Source organism: Antechinus flavipes, chromosome 3, assembly GCF_016432865.1.
Source record: "Antechinus flavipes isolate AdamAnt ecotype Samford, QLD, Australia chromosome 3, AdamAnt_v2, whole genome shotgun sequence".
NCBI lineage: Eukaryota > Metazoa > Chordata > Mammalia > Dasyuromorphia > Dasyuridae > Antechinus > Antechinus flavipes.
In genome coordinates, this window is record NC_067400.1 from 565,937,717 (window position 1) to 565,957,088 (window position 19,372).

The 19,372-nt window shown below is 42.7% G+C and overlaps 1 protein-coding gene across 1 annotated transcript; it reads right to left on the reverse strand.

Annotated features, from left to right (window-relative positions):
• Positions 1-210: 210 nt before the first annotated feature.
• Positions 211-19,041, reverse strand: NT5C1A (5'-nucleotidase, cytosolic IA). The gene is made up of 7 exons (XM_051987760.1): positions 18,935-19,041; positions 18,630-18,765; positions 13,007-13,174; positions 9,343-9,472; positions 4,350-4,472; positions 1,233-1,417; positions 211-795 (listed from the first exon to the last, which is right to left on the reverse strand). The coding sequence occupies exons 2-7, from the start codon at positions 18,744-18,746 to the stop codon at positions 427-429; spliced, it is 1,092 nt and encodes a 363-aa protein (XP_051843720.1). The 5' UTR covers positions 18,747-18,765; positions 18,935-19,041; the 3' UTR covers positions 211-426.
• Between the last annotated feature and the right edge of the window lie 331 nt (positions 19,042-19,372).

Below are 19,372 nucleotides of genomic sequence, written 5' to 3' on the forward strand. Positions count from 1 at the left end.
GAACAGCCCAGGACTTTGTTCTGGCTTCATTCCAGGACAGACACGTGGGTGAGAGGTATGTTGCAAGGGGTGTTGGCTAAGGGATGCCTAGGGATGAGACAAGCACTGTGGGATGGGGAGCATGGGCGGCCTGGGACCTCTGTGTACAAGAGGGAACCGTGGGTGCTGGGTGAGTGGAGCTAAGATAGCTATGAATGTCAACAACAGTGATTGCAATTCCCATTTTGATTTTATACAATGCACTTTCCTCACGATGACTCTGTGAGATAGGGTCAGTCATTAATTCCATTTTGCGGATGGGAAATCTGAGGCTCAGGGAAGGGGATATGGCCTCCAGCCAGACCCAGTTCTTTGGGGGCCAGTATCCTTTCCAGTTCTCCATTCTGCCTTTCTCAGAAGATCCTGCTGCTGGAATGACCAGGAGGATTACTGGACTGCTGGGGGTGCCTGCCTCTCGGGCGCTGTCCTGCGGGGTGCCTGGGCCACTCCATAGGGGACGTGGGCAGCCACAGTGCCCATTTCCTGGGCCCCAGCCACGTGGAACATCTGGTCATCGAAGAAGATGTGCGGTCGAATCTTTTCAAGCAGGGGGCCTTTGGGGGCCCCGGCCAGGAACAGGGCTTCATCTGTCTCCAGGCCCCAGCTGCGAAGGGTCTTCAAGGCACGAGCCCCTGAGCTGGCAGCGCTGCGGGCTGTCACCAAGTAGGTACGGATGGGGCACTCCAGCCTCAGGCCTTTGGAATAAAACTTCTTCTGCAGTCTCCCCAGAGCCTCCAAGAAACCCTTCAGGGGACCCTGTGGGGAGAATGTGGAGGCGGCTGTCTTCTCTCTGACCAAGGCAGTTGGAGCCTCAATGATCCTCCCATTGCCCGGTGAGGGGATAGGGGCTCACCATGGGGAGGGGACTCAATACTGGGGGTGGGTCTCACTGTGAGAAGAGGGGGCTCAGTGATGGGGATGAGAGATCACTGATGAGGATAAGGCTCGGTGTAAGAACAGGGGCTCAGTGATGGGGAGAGGGGTTCAATGATAGAGAAGGAACTCAGTGATGGGGATGAGAGATCAGTGATGAGGGTGAGGGCTCAATGATGGTGATGGAGGCTCCATGATGGGGATGGGGTTCAGTGATGAAGATGGAGACTCAGTGTAAGGCTAGGGGTTTATGATACACCTCAGAGTGATGGGTCTGGGGCTCAGTGATGGGGATGGGGATGCTCAGTGAGTTTATGTACCTGAGCCAGGGGCTTGTTCTCATATGTCTTCTCATGCTCGAAGAACATGTCGAGCCCATGGGCCTTCACAATCTGCTCAGATTCATCAGAGAAGAGCACAGCATCCCCATCAAATGCCACACGAAGCTGGCTCTGGGGCACTGCCACATCCTTGCTGGGGCTGAAGATGGTGGCAGCTGCAATCCCTTTGGGAAGAAACAAAGAGGAGGGATGGGACCAGTCTCCTTCCAGGCTGGTGCCCTGGGACCTGGTCGTCACTGCCAAACAACTGAAGAGGCAGAAGGTCCCCTGACATGTGAGTCAAGAAGCCAGAGTCCTAGCCCTGGTCCATCTCTGGCACAGCAGAAAGAAATCTGAGACTGAGGATGTGGATTCAAATATCACCTCCGGGGTTTATTATTTGTATATTCTTGGACAACTCACTTAACTTTCCCGAGACTCAGTTTCTAACTCTGTAAAATGAGAGAGTGACCTCTTAAGTCCCTATGATCTTATGTATTTAAATGACTCGCCCTCTCTATAGCATAATGATAATAATATAATGAAGAGATGGACTAAACCAGGGGCTCTTCACCACTAATCTGTGAACTTGTTGTTGATGATATTTTGATGATTGTTTTAACATATTTGCTTTCCTTAGTAATTTTATGCATTTTATTTTGTCCATTTAAAAATGTGATTCACGAAGGGATCCCTTTGTCACCTGACTGCCCCAGGGAGCCAGGACAGACAGAAAGGCTGACACCCCCTGGTCTTGGTGGCCTCTGAGAGTTGTTCCAGCTCTGACACACCACGAGGCTAAGGTCGGGATCTATTTTGCAGTCCCAGGAGGAGATAGGCTATCTATGCTTTGGAGGGTGGCCATGGACCAGGATGGTGTGTCTGAGCTGAAGGGCACCCTCTGTTGGAGCCCTTATGACAGATCAGCCTGCATTCATCCACCTCTAAAAGCTTCCTTTTTGCTCTTCTGTTAAATGTATCCTGTGCCCTTCAGAATGCCCGATCTCTCCTGCCCTGAAAACCCACGAACCGAGGGGAACTTTCCCATCTCTTGCCTGTTTCAGCCCAGATGGTGTGATTAAAAAAAAAAATCTCTGCCTCCCCCCCCTCCCCACTGTCCCAGTTGGGAGCTGTCCCAAATAAACTGAGGAGAGCCACGAGTGCCCAGGTGATCCCAGGAAGAAGGGTTCCCCTAAGCAGGGTGCTGATGGTTTCCCAGCTCCCCAGCTGGCTCTAGCCAGAGCTTCTCCCAGTCCAACGCCACTGCTCTCAGGGTCCTAGGGAAGTAAAGCAGGGGTCTGTCTGACATGTGTCTCTCAGTTTGGTCAGTTCATATTCGGGCCATGCTGGGAGGGTGGAGGAGGGGAGCCAGAGCACTAGAAGAATGTACAGTGATCACTGAGCTATCTTTCCTGGACAGATGGAGCCTCTGGAAGGACTCCTTGTCCTGTGGCCAGACACTAAGGGGCCCCAGCGCAGGCTCAGTGCTACTCGCAGAGAGGTGGAGGGGAACAATCAGACATACAGGCAGAACAACACAGACTCCCAGGATGTTAGAGCTGGAAAGGACCCCAGAAGGGGGGCCTCAGAACAGAGACTTTAGAGATGGAGGGCCCCTAGAATAAAGAATGCCAAAGGTCGAAGGAATCAGTGGTAGGAGAGATCCTAGAGAATTAGGAGAACTCAGACAGAGAATATTAGAGCTAACAGGGAGAACATGGAATTAGAAAAGAACTTGGAAAAGGTCAGAACTATAAGATCTTTTTTACAGACAAAGAAACTGAGGCTCATCCTGGGAAGGAATTGGGTCTGGGTCACCTTAGCAAGCTTATTTCCAGGTATATCCCCACCTTGTTTGCTCTTGTCTGGACATGTTACAGTTCCTGGTGTTCTTGCTACAGTGTGATGCAAGCATTGGCTTTATCCCTTCTAGGTGTTTCTGGTGTCTAGTTCTTCAGACCTAGCTGAGAGATTCTGTGCTATCCCCAGGGATCCCATGCCCCTGCTGAGATCAGGGGATGGGGATGCAAGAGTTTTACAGATAGTGGTTTGCACTATGCTTTGGTTTCCATGAAAACCAGAAACTCCACCTCCTAGTCCCAGGGATCTTATCCATCTTCCGGGAGAGGTCTCTTCCCTAAACAGAGCAAAACAATTCCACAGAGAACTCAGAATATCATGGATTCAAGTTGTGACTTTGACACTCATTAGCTGTGTCCAACTCCAACACAAAGTTTGGGGGAAATGATTTCCCTTCAATGAGCATTAGTTCTCTTATCTTTAAAATGGGACCAATGTTCCAAGGCAATCTGAATAGACTTTGGATAGAAAATGCCATCTGCGTCCAGAAAAAGAACTATAGAGAGTGAATAGAAATCAACACAAGCTGTGTTCATTTCTTTTTTCTGTTTTTTTCTCTTGTGATTTTCCCCTTTTGTTCTGATTTTTCTCTCCCAATATAATTCATAAAGCAGTGTTTATTAAAATAAATAGAATAAAATAAAATGGGGTTAATAACACTTGTAAGACCTGCTTCTCAGAGATTTTGTGAAAAGAGTATTTGTAGATAGTGAAAACATATCCATAGAGACAGCTAAATGAAACAGTGGATAAAATGCCAGGAAGATCTGAATTTGAATCCAGTTTCAGACACTTACTAGCTGTATGATCCTGGGAAAATCCCTTAACCCTTATTTGCCTCAGTCCCCTCATCTGTAAAATGAGTTAAAGGAAATTACCAAAGCACTTCAGTATCTTTACCAAGAAAACCCCAAATGGGGTCAAGAAGAATTAGACACAACTGAAAATGATTGAATAACAACAACAAAAAGATAGTCTCTGTATTCCAAGACTTTTGGATCACTTTGCATAAACAGGAATAATTATTGGTATTATTTGTTCCCAGAGCCCAGGAATATAGATGAAGGATTCCATTTCAGCTCCACACCCCAGAGAGTATCCTCCTACCTCGGCCATCATAGTAACTAAGAATACAATATTTTGTGCTGGAACCTCATCCAGCAGGCTCTCCAGGGATTTCTCTAAGATCTTGAGACTTTCTGGCATGCCTGGCCCATCCGTTTCCCTACCCCTAGTAGGGTCTAGCCCCAGACTCACCCTCTCCAATGGCTTCACTCACTTTCTCTGCATCAGAAGACAGATAGAGGTTGGTGTGGTAGGCCTTGAGGTAGCAGATGGGACTGTTTCCCCCCGTCATACAGAACCTCTCAATGAACAGGTCTAGGAAAAAGGGTTAAAGGGGAGACTGAGACCAAGCTAGGTAGCAGCAAGCAAGTTCAATCAGCTTCACCTGATGATAGAGTAAAGTTGTGATCAAAATTTAGGACCTCATGGCCAAATCTCATGGCTGAGTGCTACCATCTTGGTTCCATTGTCCATGAATCGTTAGTGCTGGGCCCACAGAGTATCCCACTGGGTAGTGGAAGGAAAGAAAGGCTAGCACAATGGATCCACATGCAGAAGTTGCTCAATAAGATGGGTCAATACCACCTTTCTCCTTTAGTCCTCTCCTTCCAAGAGACAGCAAAAGATTTATGTTCAAATCTGGACCTTGAGGCTAGATAACCTAGAACAATCTAGACAAGCTTACTAGTATGACTTTTAACTTCATTTTCCTCTCCAACAAATTGGGGTTATATCAACTGTTTTGTCAATCTCCTGTGGGCTATTTAAATGATCAAATGGGAAACAGATTGAAAGTGCTTTGTAAGCATAAATAAAAGCTTATAAAATATGAGTTGTTGTTATTATTATTGTATGAGGTTATAGGGGAAAGGATTGGATCCAAATGACAAATGTATAAAGATCATTCTAACCCCTTGTTCTCTTAGGGTAGGGCTTTGAAATGATATTCCTAGGGCACCTTGTGGGGATGGTATGTGGTTACTGAGTATCATGGCATTATCATGTTTTAATACCCTGATGAGAGGGCTGTGGGAAGTGAGTAGAACTATGCTAACATGAAGGGCTCTCAGACCTTATTTATTGTCAAGATCATTGTTACAGGAAGTCATAGATGTCCATGGGCAAGTCATTTAACTCCCATTTCTGGAATTTTAATAACTCACATTTATGTCAATACTTTAAAGTTTGCAAAGCATTCTACAGACTATCTCCCTGTAAGGTAGGTATTATTATTATCTTCATTGTACAGATGAGGAAATGTATATGTGTATACATATAAACTTATGCATATGAGAATGTTAAATCCTATATATGCATACATATTTATACAATTATCTTGCTTGAAAAATCAAATCAAACAGAAAAAAATGAGAAAGAAAATAAAATGCAAGCAAACAACAACAAAAAGAGTGAAAATGCTCTGTTGTGATCCACACTCAGTTCCCACAGTCTTCTCTCTGGGTGTAAATGGTTCTCCTCATCACAAGATCATTGGAACTGGCATCAATCATCTCACTGTTGAAGAGAACCATGTCCATCAGAATTGATCATTGTATAGTCTTGTTATAGGGTATAATGATCTCCTATATATTTATCTCCAGGTTCTATTCATTTCATTTTGCATCAGTTTAGGTAAGTCTCTCCAGACCTCTCTTGATGGCAGTTTTTTATAGAACAATAATATTCCATAACATTCATATACCAAAATTATTCAGCCATTCTCCAACTAATGGACATTCACTCAGTTTCCAATTTCTTGCCACTACAAAGAGGGCTGCCACTCTTTGCACTTATGGGTCCCTTTCCCTCCTTTAAGGTCTGTTTGGGACATAAGCCTAGTAGAAATACTGCTGGATCAAAGAGTATGCACAGTTTGATAGCCCTTTGAGCATAGTTCCAAATTGCTCTCCAGATTAGTTGGATCAGTTCACAACTCCACCAACAATGTATTAGTGTCCTGGTTTTCCCACATCCCCTCCAACAATAGTCATTGTCTTTTCCTGTCATCTTAAGCCAGTCTGAGAGGTGTGTAGTGGTATGCAGAGTTGTCTTAATTTGCATTTCTCTGATCAATAGTGATTTAGAGCACCTTTTCATATGACTAAAAATAATTTTAATTTCTTCACCTGAAAAATGCCTGTTCATATCCTTTGACTATATATCAATTGGAGAATGGTCCGAATTCTTATAAATTTGAGTCATTTCTATGTGTATTTTAGAAATGAGGTCTTTATCAGAACCTTTGAATGTAAAAATGTTTTCCCAGTTTATTGCTTTTCTTCTAATCTTGCCTACATTAGTTTTGTTTGTAAAAATCTTTTTTTAATTTAATATAATCAAATTTATCTATTTTTTTGTTCAGTAATGATTTCCAGTTCTTCTTTGGCTACAAATTCCTTCCTTGGGTGTAGTAAACTATACTTTGTTCTTCTAATTTGCTTAAAATATCACTCTTTATGTCTAAATCATAAACCCATTTCGACCTTATCTTGGTATAGGGTGTTACGTATAAGTCAATGACTAGTTTCTGCCATACTAGTTTCCAATTTTCCCAGCAGTTTTTGTCAAATAATGAGTTCTTATCTCAAAATCTGGGGTTTGGGGGTTTGCCAAACACTGGATTACTATAGTCATTGAATAATAGTCCTGTGAAATTAACCTGTTCCACTGATCAACTGCTCCATTTCTTAGCCAGTACTAAATGGTTTTGATGACCACTGCTTTGTAATAAAGTTTTAGATCTGGCACAGCTAAGCCACCTTCATTTGCATTTTTTCATTAATTCCTTTGAAATTCTTGATCTTTTTTTCTTTCAGATGAACTTTGTTATTATTTTTCTAGGTTATTATATTATTGTAAAATAATTTCTTAGGAGTTTGATTAGTATAGAACTAAATAAATAAATTAGTTTATGTAGTATTGTCATTTTTATTATATTTGCTTGGCCTACCCATGGGAACACTTGATATTTTTCCAATTGCTTAGATCTGACTTTATTTGTGTGGAGTTATTGGTAGTTGTGTTCCTGACTTTGCCTTGGCAGGTAGAATCCCAAATATTTTATATTATTGACAGTTATTTTAAATAGAATTTCTCTTTGTATCTCTTACTGGACTTTGTTGGTAATATATAAAATTGCTGATGATTTATGTGGATTTATTTTGTATCCTGCAACTTTGCTAAAGTTGTGAATTGTTTCTACTAGTTTTTTAATTGATTCTCTAGGGTTCTCTAAGTATACTATCATATCATCTGCAAAAAATGATAATTTGGTTTCCTCATTACCTACTCTAATTCCTTTAATCTCTTTTTCTTCTCTTATTTCCAAAGCTAACATTTCTAATACAATATTGAATAGTAATAGTAATAGTGATAGTGGGCAACCTTGTTTCACCCCTGATCTTACTGGGAATGGTTCTAATATGTCCCTAATACATATGATGCTCAGCATGCTGTCTCCTTATGACTTTTTTTTTGAGGCAATGGGATTAAGTGACGTGCCTAAAGGCACATATCTAGTATCTTTGGTCAGATTTGATCTCAGATCCTCCTGACTCGAGATCCAATGCCCTCTATCCCCTCCACCATCTAGCTGCCCCTCTCTAAGATTTTTAGAGATTTTTTTTTCTTTTCTACTATGGGGGAGATTATCCTTATTTTATAGAAGAGAAAAATAAGACCCAGAAAGATTATCATCATCATCATCATCATTTAGTATTATATGTTACAAGGCACCTCCTAGCTCTGACATTTTATATTCTAACCTTCTAGTTCTAACCTTCTAAGAGCCTTAATCCTACCCTTTTCCCTCTCTTCAATAGTCTCTCTGATGTGATCTCATGAGATGCCATGAATTCAGTGATCATCTTTAAGCAAATGACTTCCCAGTTTACAGCTACAACCTTTTTTTGTGAGCATCACCAAAAAGATTGTCGTCTGTTTTATTCCTGAAAGTCCACTGGTCCTTTCTACTTGAATGTTTCTAGATGTCATCTCAACCTCAAAATTTCCAAAACAAATATAAGTATCTTTCATTCATGTATAGGTACACACACACATATATACTGAAAGGTTGGGGAGAGACACAGAGAGAGACAAAAAGAGAGAGAGACAGAGAAAGAGAGAGAGAGAGGCAGACAGAGAGAGAAAGACACACACACACACATACACACAAACAGAGAGAAGGGGAGAGACAGAGAGAGAAATAGGCAAAGAGACAGACACAGAAAGACAGAGACAGAGAGAGAAGAAGGGAGAGGGAGAGACAAAGAGGAAGGGGGAGGGAGAAAGAAGAAGAGAGAGGGAGGGAATCTTCTCTAAGCTTCCCTATCTCTGTCGAGGATCCATTAATTTTCCACAGATTCAGGTTCACAATCTCAGAGTCATCTCAAGTCTTCCTTCTCTCCTTACTTACCTACCATAGCCAATCAGTTGCTAATTCTTTTCTTATTCTATCCCCACAGAACTTCTCATCCTAATCATCCCCTTATTCTGTTAATATGGCTACTACCCTAGTTAAACCCCTTACCACCTATTCCTTGAAAGAGTGCAACTGCCTCTTAATTGAACTCCCTCTTCCTATTCCTCTCTAATCCTTTCTCCACATAATTGTCAAAACAATCTTCCTAAAAGCACAGGTTTGATGATATCACTCTCTTTACTCAAGAAATGTCAGTGGTTTCCACATACTGAAGGCGGTCTGAGGTTGACATTAAAACTTTTCACAGTCGGACTTAAGTTCACCTCTTCAGATGTACCACTGCACTTCATGCACTCTTTGTTCCAGCAAAACTGACTTATTTCCTGTTCGTTGGACTCATTCCGTAATCTCCCACCTCCTTGCCTTTGCATGCCTGGAATATACTCCCTGCTCCCATCTGGCCTCTTAGAATCCCTATCTTTCTCCAAGGTTCAATAAGTACTGTGTACAATTACTATGGAAACCTTCTGTAATCCCTTTTGATTATTATTAATCTATCCTTTCTCCCCAGATTATCCTATACTTGCATTGTTTTGTGTTGTGTTCCCTTTTCTCCACATCCCGGAGATAGGAATTGGTTTTTACTTTGATTTTCTCTCTCTGTGCCTGGCTTAGCTCCTGGAGTGCAGCAGATGCTCCATCCGTGTTTACTGAGCCGGACAGTTTGTGGGGGAGTCCTGACTACATTTCCTCCCTCACACTTACTGTAGTGGTTGATGCTGTTGATAAGTCGGACCCCAACTTGGGCGTGGTTGTTGGTCATGAGGACGATGTCGAAGAGGTCTTCGCTGTCGGGGTACAGCTCCCGAAGCCGGCTATTCACAGCCTCTAGGGCCTGTAGAGGAAGAGAGAGGCTGTAGCCTAGTCTGTAATAGGGTCTCCTTGATGTCAAGGATCCCCTCAACTTATCTGGGTCTCCAACAGAACAGGGAATAAACCTGCCCACTAAGATGATAACAGAAACAGGATCATTTTAGCTCCTCTCTGCATCCAGGTCCCAATCTAGTCACACTGAGAACAATCTCTCAAATCCTATTAATTAGGTTTGTGAACATTGCCACAGCCAAGTGGTACCCAGTGGTGACCCTCCTCAAAGAAACCCACCAAAACAAAACCCAACCTGTTTATTCTTCCTGAACCTCCCTCCATTACCTAGTCCAAACAGGTTTTTGTTGTGATTTTTCCCCATGGTCTAGACTCTGAAATTGGAGTGCCTTGTTTATTCTATCATCTGTTTTAGACTTTATTCCCCCTCTAAGATCCTTGTTAGATGGCAGTTTTCCTTAGCTGGTCTCCCAGGGCCACCCCTATGAGACACTAGGAGAGCTGCTCCTTTCTGTTGTACAGAAAGAAAACCAGAGATCCAGAAAGAATAAGCCAAATGTTACGTTTGAGGGCACACAGGGAGTCTGGGTTAAGGAGTACAGAAGGTTCCTCCGCATCCCCCATCTATGACCTGTGGCCATCACAAAGTGGATGTTCAGTGAAGTCTTTCCTAATCTCTGTCCCTCTCTTCTTCCTGACAACAACTTTGTCCTTTCAATCTCACGCTTTTTGGGTGCTTCTCAAAAATGCTAATTTTATGCATTATGGGTTGCCTATATTTGTGTCTTATGCTCCTGCTACACCATGACCTTTATTGTGTCTTACCTAAACTAGTATCTCTCCTCAAATCCACTCATAGGGCTCTTCACACCATAAGCATTTAATAAACATTTATTGAACAGACACTGACATTATCTAGTCCAATGGTTTCATTTTCTTTCTTTTTCCTTTTTTTTTTGTGCTGAGGCATTTGGGGTTAAGTGACTTGCCCAGGGTCACACAGCTAGGAAGTGTTAAATGACAAATTTGAACTCAGGTCCTCCTGACTGCAGGGCTGGTGCTCTATGCACTGCGCCACTTAGCTGCCCCTGGTTTCATTTTCTAGAACAGGGAACTGAGACCTGGAAAAGGGGAATTATTTTCCCAGTTATATAGATGGTAAGTAGCCAAATCAAGATTTAAAGTCTTATCCTCTGATGTCAAATGTAGGGTGTTTCAGTCTTTGCTGATGGCTCAGATGAAGGCATAGAGAGTATTTTTATTATTATCATTATTATTCCCTCTAGAATAGATGAGCTTAGAATGCTGGGCTCAAGATTGAGTGCCATACAAAAAAGCTAAATTGGATCTACAAGAGGACAACCAGGAAGGTGAGAAGCTTGGAGATTATAGTATAAGAGGAGGTAAGGAAGAAACCGAGGTCGAGATAGAAGTGATGTGATTATTGCCTTTGGAAATTTGGGGGGGGTGTTTGGGGGAAGACTTCTTCTGCCCTGCCACAGAAAACAGAACTAGAAGAAACAAGGGGAATTCCAGAGAGGAAGAGTTAGATCTGATGAAAGGAAAAGCTTGCTATTAGAGTTACTAGGTGACACAGTGGATGGATACAATCACTAGGTGATGCAATAAATATTGGACCTGGAGTCGGGAAGTGATTCAGTTATGTCTGACTCTTTGTGATTTTCTTACCATTTGTGATTTTCTTAGCAAAGCTACTGGAGAGGTTTATCATTTCCTTCTCCAGCTCATTTTACAGATAAGGAAACTGAGGCAAACAGGGTTAAGCGCTTTACCCAAAGTCTCACAGCTAATAAATGTCTGAGGCAAAAGTTGAATTCAGGAAGGTGAATCTTCCTGATTCCATGCTGAATGCTCTATCCCCTGTGCAACCTAGCTGCCCCTAGTCAGGAAAACTTGAATTCAAATATCAGAGTCAGACACTTACTAGCTTTGTGAACCTCCGCAAGTCATCTAATCTTTGTTTTCTTCAATTTCCTCTTCTGTAAAATGGGATCATAAAAATATTTACATCCCTGGATTACTGTGAGGATCAAATGTGATAATATTTGTAAAGCACTTTGACGAACTTAAAGCTCCATAAAAATAAGAGCTATTATCATTAATGATACTAGTAGTGGACAAGAAGTCTTCAAGTAGAGGCTGAATGATCACTTATTGATGATGTCATGTTTCAACACTCAGATTTGTGATCTCATCGATATGGATGGTCTCTAACAACACAGAGAGCATCCTCATCTGCCACGATGTCACAGAAGGGGCTAAGTGGAGTTTGGTGGGGGTGGGAGTTGGCCAGTGTTAGAGGCAGCTGATCCTGTCTTCTGAGAGCCAATTATGAAATTTTCAGTGTGAGTGTTTATACCTAGGAAATTGGCAAAGCTACTTAGTAGGACTCAATGTGTTGTTTCATTGATTAAGGAATTGATGGAGAAAAAGTTAATAACAATACAGATTAAGCTTCAGGGTATGCTAAATTCAGATTTTTTTCTTTAGAGAGCTGGTAGTTAAACACTACTGACTTGTGGATGTTTCATGAACTCGGTATTCCAATCAGATCAGAATTCCCTCTGAATCCTCCACATTTGCAGCTTTTTATGCCTTCCCTCAAGCTATCCCATATTCACAATTTTATTTCTTGTGGTTTAGTCATTATTTGCTTAGTCTTCTTGATTCCAGGCCCAACACTCAATCCACTGTGCCACCTTGCTGCCCATATCCGTAGAATGCCTTTCCTACTCCTCTTTGCCTTTTAAATTCCAATTATTGTTTATAGCTCAATTCAAATACCACTTCCTCCAGGAAGTCCTCTCTCACCTCACCTTGAATTGAGTGACCTTGAACCTTACAACATATTTGGCATCTCTCTAATGAATGCATCATGGGATATTATACACTGAAATGACTTCCACTGACTTTCTCCTCTGATACCTTGTCATGGTATAGAGCTGGCTCTGGCTGCTCAATGTATAAGTTCCTCTAGGTCCTACCAAGCTGGAAAGGCTTGGCTACTGGTCCAATAAGAGACTATAATATGTGCCATCTAAGGACCAATGTAGCTCAGGGTAGGGATGGCACACCTGCCCCTGTGGGCTGCCTTCAGGGGTCTTCATCTTTTGGCCATACATGAAAGCTATCCAGGAGATAGCATAATTGTCCATGGAGCATCTATAGAGATAAACTAACTGCCCGTAAAGCATTGAAATGCTATGTTTCTTATCTATCATCTCACATTAGACTTGAAGCTCTATGAGGGCAGGTATCCTATCTTATTTAAGTTTTGTATCTCCAGTGCCCAAAAAAGGTTTTGCATACAGCAAGTGATTAATAAATGTTTGCTGCACAAATGAGCCTCGGTTTCCTTCTTTGTAAAATAAATTCATTAAACTAGATAAACTCTGAGGGCTCTCCCGGCTCTAAATTCTAGGACCCTAGAATGAACCCTTCCCACTAATCCACATTGTGGGATTATATTGTCAAGTTCCAAGATGGGAAAAGGGAGAAATGAACCGAGCTCATTCACACTTACCCTCACGAAGGGAAAAGCAGGACCTGGACTGAGTGGTTCACTTTCATGCTCCAGTTGGTACCGAACATACTCCTCCACCCCCTTCTCCTTGTAGATGCGCTGTTCCTCCTCCATTCGGAAGAGGGCCCTGGATGACACAGCAATGGTGATGGCATTTTGGGGTTTGGGCTGCAGAGAAAGAAAATGTGATTCACTGGGCAAAGAGCCCTACTATGTGCTGGGAAGGCAGAAAGAGAAGACAGGATTATTCCCACGTGGACCTATCAGCCTCAGGGAGAAAACAAGACTGACCTTAGAGAAAGCCAGAACAATGGCACATAACCCTGCCCTTCTGGAACACAGTCCTGCAGGATCTCTACCTTATCAAGGAATAGATATCATCTCTTCCACCTTAAAGGGAGAAAAAGGCCAGAGCGTCTTTCTTTAGGCAGTTAGATAGATCACTATCTGGAGTCAGGAAGAGTTGAATTCAAATCCGTACTTGGACACTTGCTATATGATCCTGGATAAGTCATCTAACTCCCATTGCCTCAAATTCCTCAACTGTAAAGTATTATTTTTTTGAATAATAGCACCTACCTCCCGTGCTTGTTGTGAAGATCAAATAATATAATATTTATAAAAGTGTTTAGCATACAGTAGGTGCTACATAAATGCTTATTTCCCTTCCTACTTATCTCAGGAAAGACATACTTATGGTCACAAAGATCCTCAAGTTTGAAGTTGTGTCTTTCCTCTCTTCAAGCTAAGATAATATCCAATATTTACATAATGCTTTAAAGTTTGCAAAATATGTCATCAATGTTATTTCATTTTATCTGCATAGCAACCCTAGGAGATAGGTGCTATTAGTATTCCAATTTCACAGATGGGGAAACTGAGGAAGATTAAATAACTACAAAACTAATAACTAACTAAAACAGGATTTGAACTCAACTTTTCTTGATTCCAAGTCATTATTTGCTTAGTCTTCTTTCCACTATACCATTTAACTGCTGGGAGAGGAGATGACATATATTGACTCAGGGCTTCCTGAGGGTAGGATCCTGTCTCTTTCTTCCTAATCTGGGTCTCTCAGGCTCCCCTTTGGTACATCCTGATTTGGAAGAAAGAACATAGACATATATCATATTTACACACATGGAGGCACACGTTTGCTCACATGCATACAAGAGGTAATAACACGCCTAATTATATTTATGTAACACTTTGAGACTTACAAAGCACTTTTCTTATAGCCATCCTATGGAATAGGTAGTCAAGTATTATCCTCATTTTATAGAGGAGGAAACAGACTTAGGGAGGTGAAAGAATTTGACCAGAGTCACATAACTTGTAAGTTTGCTTTGAATTACTGTCTCCTCATGTAGAATGGGTATCGTATTGTAAATCTTCTCAATGAGTTAGGGAAGGGGAGAAGAATTTAGAACTCAAAATTAAAATGCATGTTAAAAATGAAAAAGAAAGAAGAAAGAATTACTATGTCCTCTGGCCAGCTGGTAAAAGTAATACACTAGTCGGGGCTCATGAGCTACAGTTTTTGAGTAGGTATTAACCCAAAAAGTACCAGAAAAAATCCAAACTGAGTTTTCTGGGGGCTCATATACGAAGGGATGAGCAGGTACTACATATACACATATATTCATATATTTATAAAATACATATATACATACACATATCACTTGGTTGATGTTTTTCTTTCTCTGTCTCTGTATCTCTCTTGTATTTCTGTATCTCTGTCTGTCTTTCCACTCAGACATGATAAATGGCTCATTTGAGGAACAAGTGAAAAGCTCCTGAAAAGCTGCTTTTCTCATGACAATAGAATGAGAAGAGGAAAAAGGAAAGAGGCAGCTGGATCAACTGTCCAAAGAGATGTCAAGGAGAAGCTTGAGTTCCCCCACCCTGTTCCGGTCAGTTGGTCTCACCTGATTTCTTGGTTCCTCTCTGGGAGGTGGGAGGTGGGATATCCCCCAACTGTCTCTTGCTCTGGCTAGATCTGGGGTCATGCTGTCTTCTCTTACCATTTGTCCCCCACAAAACTTATTCCAAGTATAAGAATTCTTTGTAACAGACCTGGGAAGGAGGTTCGAGATTCATTCTTCATTTACCTTTCTTCTAAAATCCTTCTCAAAGATGATTAACAATAAAGTGGGGCCCTAGGCCAAAACATGGTCTTAGGCTGGGCCATGAATTTGTGGAGAGAAAGGAGAATATTGCATATAGGAATGGACTTGAGGGGCTCTTTAAGAGAACTCAGCCTCCTGTTCTCTTGTAAGGTAGACGAGAAGCGGGTGATAGCAACAAGAGCCCCAGAACCCTTCCTTTCAGTCCCCCTCAGGGCTTGGAGTGGGAGAAGTTGAAGAGGGACGAGATATCAGAACTGGAGGGTAATTCTATTGGAGGGAATGGAAGACATTCCCAAGTCAGGAAGTCCTGGGGGACAGTACTGGCTAGGAGCCCAGAGGGTCGAGGTCTTGGGAAATCTACTGAAATCCTAGCCATGGGTCTTCTGTGAGCCCCAGCTGAGCAGAGTTGATCCAGGAGGAGTTCCAGGGCCAGGTTAGGTCAACTGGGGGTGGGGGTCTGTGTGCCTACCCTGAGAGCAAAAAGGAAAGAAAAGTAAGGGGAGCAGGGGGACATGCTCTGGGCTCTGCCAAGTCCCTGAATAATGGGTGGTCCTCTGGACATCCTTAATCCCTTATCTGTTCCTACTCAGCATCTGCTGTCTGTCCGATGAGCTGTCTTCAATTTGGACCATATTCAGAGGACCAATCAGTCAACTGGTCAGTCAATAAACATTTATTAAGTGCCTATTATATGCCAGGCACTGTGCTAAGCATGGGGATGCAAAAAGAAGTAAAAGACAGTCCCTGTCTAAGGAACTCACAATCTATCAGGGGATAAATAGGAAATAATTAAAAGGGGGAAGGCACTAGAATTAAGAAAGGTCGAAAGGCTTCCTTTTCCTTAGAAAAGGCTTCCCTCGTCTGTAGAAGATTTTAATTAGGACTTTAAGAAATCCGGGATGGGCACAGAATGGGTGATAGCCAGGAAAAATGCTTGGAGCTGAGAACTTGTAGAAGTTTCAATAAGAAAATCAGTGTTACTGGATGAAGTCTATGAGTCAGTCAAAGAGTAAGGTATGAGAAAATTAGAAGGGGGGACGATAATGAAGGCTTGAATTTGAATACCAAAGGGGCGTTTATATTTGGTCCCAGAGGCAATGGGGAGCCACTGGAGTTTATTGAGGTGGAAGATGGCATGGTCAGAAGTGCAGTTTTGGAAAATCACTCTGGCTATTGAATGGAGACTGCACTGAAGTGGAGAAAGACTTGATCAGCAAACCCAGCAGCAGGTGACTGTAACAGTCTATTCCTAAAGTACTGAGAGTTAGCATGTGAAATGTCAGAAGAGAAAAGGGGGTGTATTGGAGAGATGTTGAAAAAATTGGCAACAGCTTGAATATGGAGAGAGGGGTGAAGGATAGTGAGGAATCCAGGATGACCCCAAGTTTATGAACCTGAGGGACTGAAAGGATGGTGTTGCTTTCGACAGTAATGGATCCTGAAGAAATCTTTAAAAAGGAAAAAGGACACACATGTGCAAAAATGTTTGTAGCAGCCCTTTTTGTAATGGCAGAGAGCCTGAGATTAAGTGGGCATGAATAAATGTATTTAATGTATATTATATGTATGTAACTGTAATGGAATATTGTTGTTCTATAAGAAATGACGAGCAGACTAATTTCAGAAAAGCCTGGGAAGACTTACATGATGCTAAGTGAAGTGAACAGAATCAGGAAAAAACTGTGCACTGCAACAAGAAGATTATATGATAATCAGTTATGACAGACTTAGCTCTTCTTAGCAAGACAGTGATCCAAGGCAATTCCAGTGGACTTGGGATGGTAAAGGCCATCCCTACTTAAAAAGAGAACTATGGAGACTGAATGTGGATCAAAGCGTAGTATTTTTACCTTTTTGTTTGTTTGTTTACATTTTCTTTCTCATGGTTTATTTCCTTTTTGGTTTGATTTTTCTTGTACAAGATGACAAACATGGAAATGTTAAAAAGTTACTACATGGATAACCTATATCAGATTGCTTGCTGTTTTGAGGAGGAGGGAGAGAAGAAATTTGGAACACAAAATTTTGCAAAAATGAAGGTTGAAAACTATTTCTACATGTATTTGAAAAAAAATAAGGTACTATTGAGAAAGAAAGAAAATTAATGAGTTCAGTTTTGAATGTGTTGAATTTGAGATGTCTGATTGGAGGCCAACAGAGAGGGCAGGATGGATAGATTTGAGAATCATTAATATAGATTAACTTAAATCCTTATTAAATCTGTGGGAGCTGAAGAGATCTTCAAGTGAAGTAATATAGAGGGAGAAGAAAAGAGGATCTAAAACAACCATAGTTAATGGCAAGAACTTGGATGAAAATTCAGTAAAGGCGACAGAGAGGGAAAGATCGCATAGCTAAAGAGAGAATGTTGAGAAGAAAGTGATTAACAGTGCTTTGAAGAAATCAAGGAGAAAGGATTGAGAAAAGCCCATTAGATTTAGCAGTTAAGAGAACACTGGTGACGGAGAAAGCAGTTTTGGTGGAATGATGAGGTCAGAAACTAATGTAAGGGATTAAGAAGAGCATGAGAGAAGAGAAAGTGAAGGACCTATTATAGCGGCTTTTTCAAGGAGTATGACCACAAGGTCAGAGGAGATAGTGGGATGATAATGGGGCTAGAAAACTGGCTAGGTTTCTTGAGGATGGGAGAGACAGGGGCATGTTTGCAGGCAGCCTGAGGGAGCCAGCAGACAGGGCCACTCAGCCTCTCCTCCATATCGGGAAGCAGGCTAGGCTTTGATAGCCTGGATTCCAATATTGGATCTGCCATTTATTCTCTGAGTCTATCAATTCGCCTCCATTTCTTCATTTGTAGAAGGAGGTGATGGGATTAAATATGACTAAGGTCCCTTCTACTTTGAATCAGAAAATAAATCTGTCTACAGCATGGGGGTCCACAGTCTGAGCCGCTCCCTTCCTAGCCCAGCTGCTTAAACGTCAGTGCCCCCCATGTTACGCCAGGGCTCCATTCAGATCTACAGACTATTGGGATAGGCAATCTGGACTGGGAATCTCAATGGTTAGAGCCCCAGTGATCCTGGATGGGGGAACTTCAGGCTGTGTGCTCCAGAGAGCCCGGGGCCATGAGTCTGGACTGGGAAGCCACTCTCCTTTCCATTTATTTAGATTTAATTCAATTGGTCAAACACGTGCTTTGAGACTCAACTGCAAGAAGCCGGTTGTGACCAGGGGCTGGGGGCTGATAGCAGGAGGGAGGGGGGAGGGCACTCTGATGGGGAAGAGGAGAAGCACAAAGCCCAGGCCAGAACTGAAATAAACACCCAGCCCCTGCCAGAGACTGGGAGGGGATAAGAGGGAGGGAGAGGAGGGAGAGGAGGAGGAGAAGGAAAGGGGAGGGAGGGAAGTGGAGATTCCACTCTAGCAGTTTTTCTGACTGGGGAAACAAGGATTCTTCCACCTCCCAGTCCCTCTCTCTCTCCCTCATCAGGGTCTGGGGTTCCCCTGTCTCGGGCTCACACGGGGCTGCATCTTACCGATTTGGGCTTCTTTTTCGGTGCCAGGCTGTCATAGAAAGTCTTGGCTTCCTGCCAGTTGGGTGGTTTCCCCCCAGATTCTGAGGTCCCTGAGGGTCCCCGTGGCCCAGAATCCATGATGAGGGACCAGAAGACTCTAGAGGAGGAGAAGGAGAGAGTGAGAAGAGCAGAAAAAGAGAAGGAGAAGGGGGAGAGAAGGAGATGGAATGAAGGAAGAGAGAAGAGGACGAGGAGAGAGAGCAGGAAGAGGGGAAGAAGAGGAGAAGGGGAAAAGCGAGAAGGGAGAGCTGAAGAGGAATACGCACAAACCCAGGTCCGGACCAAAGCCAGCTGCTCTGTCCCAGGGATGGCCAGGAAGGTTGTTCCGTAGCGAGGCAGCCTGTGGTGACAGGAGGGCGGGCGAGGGGGAGGAGCTGCTTTATTTGTGGGGGGCGGGACCTGGGCGCTTGCGCACCCAGTCTGGGGGTGGGTTTCTCCTGGCCGGTGAGCCCCAGCCTCCTGTCATCCTGCATGGGAGATGTGTGAGGACGTATAGAACACATAAGCATATTAGGTATGGCAGATATATACACATAAACGTGTCAAACATACATATAGACACACGATATATGTATTTGTCATGCAAATACATGCAGTTCAACCATACGTGCCCACCATGCAATATACACATATATATTCGATGCATGTCCAAGCATATGGGTATCGACATACATTTGTGGGCACACAAGCTGTCTGGCTGAAAG